This window comes from Oryzias latipes, chromosome 22, assembly GCF_002234675.1.
Source record: "Oryzias latipes chromosome 22, ASM223467v1".
Classification (NCBI taxonomy): Eukaryota; Metazoa; Chordata; class Actinopteri; order Beloniformes; family Adrianichthyidae; genus Oryzias; species Oryzias latipes.
Window position 1 is genome coordinate 4,540,919 of NC_019880.2, and position 7,213 is coordinate 4,548,131.

At 44.8% G+C, this 7,213-nt stretch overlaps 1 protein-coding gene across 1 annotated transcript; it reads left to right on the forward strand.

The window, feature by feature from the left end:
- Positions 1-1,638: 1,638 nt before the first annotated feature.
- Positions 1,639-5,770, forward strand: zfp36l1 (ZFP36 ring finger protein like 1). The gene is made up of 2 exons (XM_023951385.1): positions 1,639-1,848; positions 2,690-5,770. Exons 1-2 carry the CDS (start codon positions 1,798-1,800, stop codon positions 3,737-3,739), a joined length of 1,101 nt encoding a protein of 366 aa, XP_023807153.1. The 5' UTR covers positions 1,639-1,797; the 3' UTR covers positions 3,740-5,770.
- The last annotated feature ends 1,443 nt before the right edge of the window (positions 5,771-7,213 follow it).

Here is a 7,213-nt window from a genome sequence, read left to right on the forward strand (position 1 = left end):
GTTTTATGTCACACATACAAGCTTTTTCCAACTGCATTTTTTTTGTCTGCTCCTAAATGTGTCCTCCATCATGAGAAAAATGCTACAAGAACATGTTAAAAACGTCCAAAACACGATTATGATTGGAGAGGGTTTTAACCCTTGTGCTATCTTAGATGACCCCACCCTTACATTGACGTGTTCTCCCTACCATGACAAAGGTGGATAAAGGTGGAAAGATTTCATGTAATCCATGGACACCAGTGAAGATCACAAATCATTGAAGAAAGAAGTTTTAACGCACTGTCTAGTGGGTCTAGATGACCCAACTCCCCAATGTTAAAGTGCCTAGGATAGCACAAGGGTTACATGGTAGTGAAATATCCTACTGGCAGGAGAATGTAACTGCAGAAAATGCACACAGAGTATTATAAAAACATACTATTGCACATTAGAAATAGGGTGATTTTTGTAGTAATAAAGGTTCCAGAAAGCTCCCAAGTGTTTGTGTTCCCTGGGAAATAAAGACTACTCCCCCTCTCCCCCTGCTGTATTTATTCCTCAAACACTCTATCAGATCCTCAGATGATCCATCTGATCAATCAGTTACCAGGCCTTTGAACTGCAGACGTGATTTCTAGCAAGTGTGTCATCCCGGCCTGTCGTCTGTGAAAACACTGCAGGGGGAGATGGCTCCACAAGGCCCGGCTTGTTGTAAAACTCAAACACGCCCTGCCTGCCTGCCTGCCCGCCTCCCTGCCTGCAAAAGCAGCTGAAAACCAAAAAGGTTTCATCTACTTTTCTTGCTGCATTAGTTGGACTCTCCTTTCTTTGCAAAAACAAGCTTCCCTGCCTCCTCCAGGGAGACAAAGCTCTCCCCCCACCACCTCCTCCTGCTTGGCTCCTGGATAGGCAAAAAGGAGGAAGGGGAAAGGGAATGTTCTGCCTCCTCTATCCCCACCAGCCTCATTCACCTCCCTGGGGCAGTGCTGTGTAGTAATAAACGTCCACCATAAATCTCCTCCTCATCCCCTCCTCCAACTTTTTTTTTTTTTTTTTTTGTTAACAACACGCTCCCCCAACTTTTCTTTTCTTTTTTTTTCTTTTTTGCCGCCTCCTGTGTTCTGAGGCAAACTCTGCCTGCTGCACTCTCATGGATTTTCAAAGGTCTGTCATGGATTTGCAGCTTGTGAGATTTTATATCACACGCTAGGGCTGCAAAAAAAAAAAAAAAAAGAAAAGAAACTGTGGAAAAAAAAGGGAAGACCAGGAATAAAAACAAGTCAGTAATGGTTATTTAACTGCAGCAGGGAAGGAGTTAAAACTGCTTAAACACATGGAAAGTCCCACAAGAGTTCAGCAATTAGGAGTAAATTAATTACAGAGGAGCAGATCCTGGATCAAATCCTGTGCTTCCTGGTAAACAACCTCAGAAAAGAAAAGAAAAACAGGAGGAAAGTCTTCAGACTTCAATGTTCTCTCTTTCTTTGAGAGAAATCCAGAATCTGAGCTCTGTTAAAGGTTTGATTCCTTTACATGAAAACCTGTTGAATATCCACTAACACAGCGGAGAGGGAGGGGGGTAAAAAAAAAAAGTTTCTGAAAGTTGACGCCCTAAAGAGAGCTGCAGGCTCCTCCTGCTTGAGATTATAAAAGCAAATGTGAGCCGGAGACGCGCAGAGGGGGAGTCTGCGAAAAACACACGGGAGCAGCGAACCAGAGGCTCTGCGCAGCTGCGTAACTTTCCAAACAACAGTCGTTTGGGCTTTTTTTTTTTTTTTCTTCGCATATTACCTTTTTGAATTGATCTGTGCAGCCATGACCACAGCTGTGGTTTCTCCCTTCTTCGACTTCGAAGTAATGAACAAGGTAGCTGGGAAACTTTAAAAGTTTTCTTCTCTTCCTCTTCTTTCTTGCTGGTTAGCCTGTTAGCCGCTGTGGAGGAATGAGGAGCCGCCATTTTTGCGGACTCCGATTCCCTTTCCTACGTGTGTTTGGCTTTAATCTTCCTTTTTCCCCCGTTCTAATTCTGTCCGTTTACGTTCTCCTCTCCATAATGTGTGATAAGTAAAATGCCTCGCGGGCTTTTAGCTAGAGCTAGCATGAGTTTGAATCAGCTTTTCAACATGTGCCACATCAGCTAACTTTTTGAAGGCCGTAAAACAAAAGTTAAAGTCGTAAAGTTAAAGTCTCACGCGGGGTTTTGTGCTTTGCTAATAATTGACCACGCTGGCCTGGCTATAGCCCCTGGAAAGCATTTAACGTGATCGGGTTAACCTGGATGTTTGCTTAGCGGGGACCTGTTTACGCGTGGGTTTTTGCTGCTTTTCTTTTTTTTTTTTTTTTGCATACACGCCACGGATCGTTTATTTCACCGCCGCCGTTTTCCCGCTCTGCCCCCCCTGATCTGTTGCATTTATGTAAATCGGCTAACCGGTGATCTCCGCTGGTTTTGCACGTGCTTTGTAACGCAGATCAGGTTCCTCTTGTCATGCAGCAGAGAATGCTTTCATTAACTTTCAAATGATGCAATGGCCCCTGCAGCACAGAGCTCTGGTGTGCTGCTTCTCCTTTTTACTGAGCAGGCGCACATTCCTAACCGAGGCAACCTGCCAAACCAGCTGCTGGCCTATCGACCTGCATCCGAGCTTCTAACCTGCAGCTTCTGCATTCATGTTTTTCTCTAATGCAGCGTTGTTTATTCTTGCAGAACAACAAGCTGATGAGCTACAACAACAACCTGAGTCTCCCCCACCCCATGTCTGTCCCTTGCACTGGCACCAACGTGCCCCTCTCCAGTCCCACCGGGGTCCTGCTGGACAGGAAGGCGGTGGGATCTCCCTCGGTGGGAAGCGTGTACCAGCGGCGGCACTCTGTCAGCAGCACAAAGTTCAACCAGAACCAGTTTCTGAACAGCCTGAAGGCAGCGGACCACTCCTCGCTCATCTCAGGGGTTGGCAACGCCAGCAGCAACAAGGAGAACCGCCTGCGAGACCGCTCCTTCTCAGAGACGGGGGAAAGGCTCATCAACAAGTGCCCTGCCAGCCCCACCTGCGGGGGCAGCCAGGTCAACTCCAGCCGTTACAAGACAGAGCTCTGCAGGCCCTTCGAGGAGAACGGCTCCTGCAAGTACGGTGACAAATGCCAGTTTGCCCACGGCATCCACGAACTCCGCAGCCTGAGCCGCCATCCCAAATACAAGACAGAGCTCTGCCGCACCTTTCACACCATCGGGTTCTGCCCCTACGGGCCTCGCTGCCATTTCATCCACAATGCAGAGGAGCGCCGTGGACCCCCACAGCAGTCCTCCCCCCTAAACTCTTCCAACAAGATGGAAAGGCCTCGCCTGCAGCACAGCTACAGCTTCGCCGGTTTCTCCAGCTCAGCCGGCCTGCGGGACAGCCCCACCTCCGTCACCCCGCCGCCCATCTTCTTCCCCGATGAGGTCCCAGACTGGCCCAGCAGCAACCCCTTCACCTATTCCAGCCAGGAGCTGGCCAGCCTGTTTGGACCCAGCCTCAGCACCGGTGCTGTGGAGTCCAACACCCCTGCTCCTCCTTCCCCCACAAGCAGATCCTTCTTCATCAGATCCATGTCCCCTCAGATGTTCGAGTCTCCATCCAGCCCCCCAGACTCCCTGTCAGACCAGGAAGGCTATCAGAGCAGCTCCGGGGGGAGCCTGAGCGGCTCGGAGTCCCCAACCCTCGACACCACACGCCGCCTTCCCATCTTCAGCCGCCTCTCCATCTCTGATGACTAGACCCCCCCCCCCCCCCCCCCTACACCTGGCAAGTCGCCTTTATCGCAGAAAACATGGCACTCCCCTCTACCTCTGCCCCCTCCCCATGAAGCTTCTCTGGCCTGCTTTACTCAAACTCTGGGTAATCATTTAAGGGAACTTTCTTAACTCCAGTTGTCATTTCACCCCCCCCCCCCCAATTCCTTTATTCTGCACATCAGCCCTCACAGATGATGCGGCCGGCGTGTCGTGGTGCCAAACCCGGAGAGAGAGCCGAACAATGAAAATCATGAACAACCGTTGACTGTTTTCCCAGGTGCCACTTGTCCCTTCTTTTTTCTGTTGTGTGCCCCCCCCCCACCAATTCTTGAATGTGTAGCAGCACAAGTGGCCTTGGGAAGGGGGGGGTGCATTGCACCAGACCCCCCCCCCCCCTCCTCCTTTACCCACCCTCAAATCCTGAGCTAGCTAGTTGGTGCTCACTAATGTAGCTCTACGGCAGACGTTTTTACAGACTGAGCTGAGATATATAATAAAAAACAAAAAAAAAAAATAACAGACCCTGAAAATATATGAATAGGTTTTAAAAAAAAAAAATAGTTAAAAAGTGCCTGGGGCGGTTTTCTGCATGTTTAGGGTGAATGGACTACTGCTTTTTTTTTTTTTTCTTTCCCTCACTTGCCCCTCCTCTTCCTTTAAAGCCCTTATGTAATTGAACTGGCTGAGTACAAGAAGGACTTTAAACTGGAGGTTGGTTGTGCCCCCCACCCCCATGTTGCTGGTCACTGGCTTTTTCTCTTACTTGGGAAGGAAGTCTTCATCAACCCTAAACATTCAACCTTCTCCACATTCGCCTTCGATCCGGGAAGTTCAGCATTCCCATGATGCCGTTTGCATCCAAAAGTGTCGACAAGATCGGATCTCCAAGCTATTTTACTTTACCCCCCCTCGCTCAGAGGAGCTCTCTGTATTCATTACATCCCTTTTGCTTTCATTATTTTCTAATTATTTTTTATTAAGGTTATTATTTGAAAAAAAAAAAAAACTTTCCAGACAGAAGGTTTGTGTGTCACTGCTTATTTAACTTATCAGAACATATTTATTGGTGATCATATGCATTTTTTTTGTTAATTTTTGTTTTTTGTATTTATCTGGATAATGAACAATAGAATATATTTTCTTTTATGTTAAATTATGATCTTCCATAATAATCTAAAGATTGTGAAGACGGTTTTTTGTCAGCTTTCTTTTTTTTTTCTCTTTTTTTCACAGTTTAATATATTGTACTTCAATGACTTGTTCTGCAACTACACTTTTGTCAAATGAAACTATTTAAAGATGGAAAAAAAGTGGTTTTGCGTTTCTTTTTAATATTTATTGTACTTTATTTTTCTTTACTCCTCATCGGACTGCAATTCCACCTTTTTTGTTTTTTTTATTAGATTTGCTCGATCGATTCCCATGACCTTAAAGTGATCCGATAGCGACAGTTGCTCACTGTTATGACGTTAATTTAACCAAGTTCCCCGTTTGGAGGTTGTTTTTGTTTTGTTTTAAGGGGTGCCAAATTAAGAAAAAGAAATCCAGTGGTTTGAGGACAGTCCAGTGAGTTGGAGGACTGGTTATGTTCAGATGTTAGTCCGTTATTACAAGCAATAGCTTTGACCAAATGGGTTGAGGAAAGTATAAATTTTCTTTTAATTTGATTGGATGCTTGATGCGCTTGCTTGCCCCCCCCCCCCCATGTGCCTCTTAACCAGTGGAAGTGCCTCATCGAATACATTCCAGGTAGCTAAGGCACTTTTGCCTTTTTATATTGATAATGGAGGACAGTTTTTATGTCGCTTGTTCCTTGTTGCCCTCTGTGGTTTTTTTGGAGGAGGTGAACAGTCTGACACAAAGAAAGTAAAACTGTTGAATGTATTTTTTTTGTTTTGTTCCAGCCATGTGTTTTCACTACAGTAATTTCTTATGGAAAACCTTTTTTTTTTTTCTTTTGTAAGTATTGATTGCAGTTAAGTCAATAAACCCCGTATTTTTGAAAAAGTTAAACCTGTTTCTGGAGTTTCTGTGACAAGCGATGCACAACGTGTACTTTTAAGTTAGACATTCAAATGACCTGCTATAAAAAAACGTAATATCTAAACTTATTCTTTTTCTCTGGAGCTCAGATTTACGGTAGTGAATCAGTTAATGGGCAAAATTAATGTTTGATTCTTGTTTGGGGGGGCATCTTTTGTTGGAATATCATCACAGAAGTGGCCCTTTTATTTTATTTTTATTTTTTTTGATGAGCTGAAGGGAGTTTCACTGAGATAGAAGTTGATTGGTGAGCTACTCTGGGTCATTGACCTAAGAATAATCAAATTTGGTTACACAAAGCCCAAAATATTGATCAGTGGATGCTGTAACCGTGCAGATTCCTAGAATAAAAGTGAGTAAAAGGAAAATGTGTTTTGCTGAGGTCATAGGTTTAAGCTGATCTTTGCATTGGATACCGATCTATGTCATGTGACTTTAAGTAAAATGGTCCATTCTGTGCTCCCCTACCAGATAAGTGACCATTAAAGCACAACAGCATGCAGAGAACACTTTGATTTCTGCAACAACACGCTGCAGCTTCCTCTACTTTGCACTCGAGCTTCTCGTTCTCTGGAAACTTCCATCTGTCCCTGCTTACACGCTCTCAGATTGCCGGAGGAAATTGGGACAGGAAGTGACTTCCCTGCACTCGTTTGGTGCTGACTCGTCACAGCTGACCTGTGGAGACCTGAGCGCTTCTGAGTTGAAAAGACATTTGAAGTGAATCTTTTCCCTTTAAGATAAAGTGTTTCCTTAAAACCTTTGAACACATTTTTTTCCTGCTTTAACGTAGGTTTTCTTTTAGGTTGATAACACAAAAAACAAATCAACTGTGAAAAGACTTGAAGCATAAGAACGTTTTAAGAGTTAGAGAGAAAAATGATTTCAGTGTGTGGTTGTTGGAAAGCATCCACGGCTGCTGATGCTGGGCGTCCACTCACTTAAACTTCTTCTCATTGAGTAGCTGGCAAGTTTCTTTTCATTCCTTATATTTTCATTGATAGATTCATTGAAAGAGATAAACGAGTCGCACATATTTGCTGTTACGGCTACAAATTTCTGCAGATTATCTCCAGATGTGACAAGAACAAATCTCTGTCAGCATCAATCATTTATATCATAATCAATACAGGCACACCCTTAAAACGAGTTATTCAGCTAGAGTTTGTGAGCTGCTCTTGTGCGTACAAAGAAAAGAGATGTCTCTGAACCAGGTGAGCACTGAAGATGTCAGCGTGTGTGGTTTGGAGCACACGAAAGAGGGCTGTTTCCTGTTTGTGTGGTTTGCGCTAAAAGGCACCTTGACACAAAGCATCAGGAAGTGGCTTTCTGAACCTGCGAAGGTGGCGGATGGATGGTGGTCGTCTTGTTTTTGAGATGTGCTTCAAAATCAAAAAAAGAGAAAGGAAAACA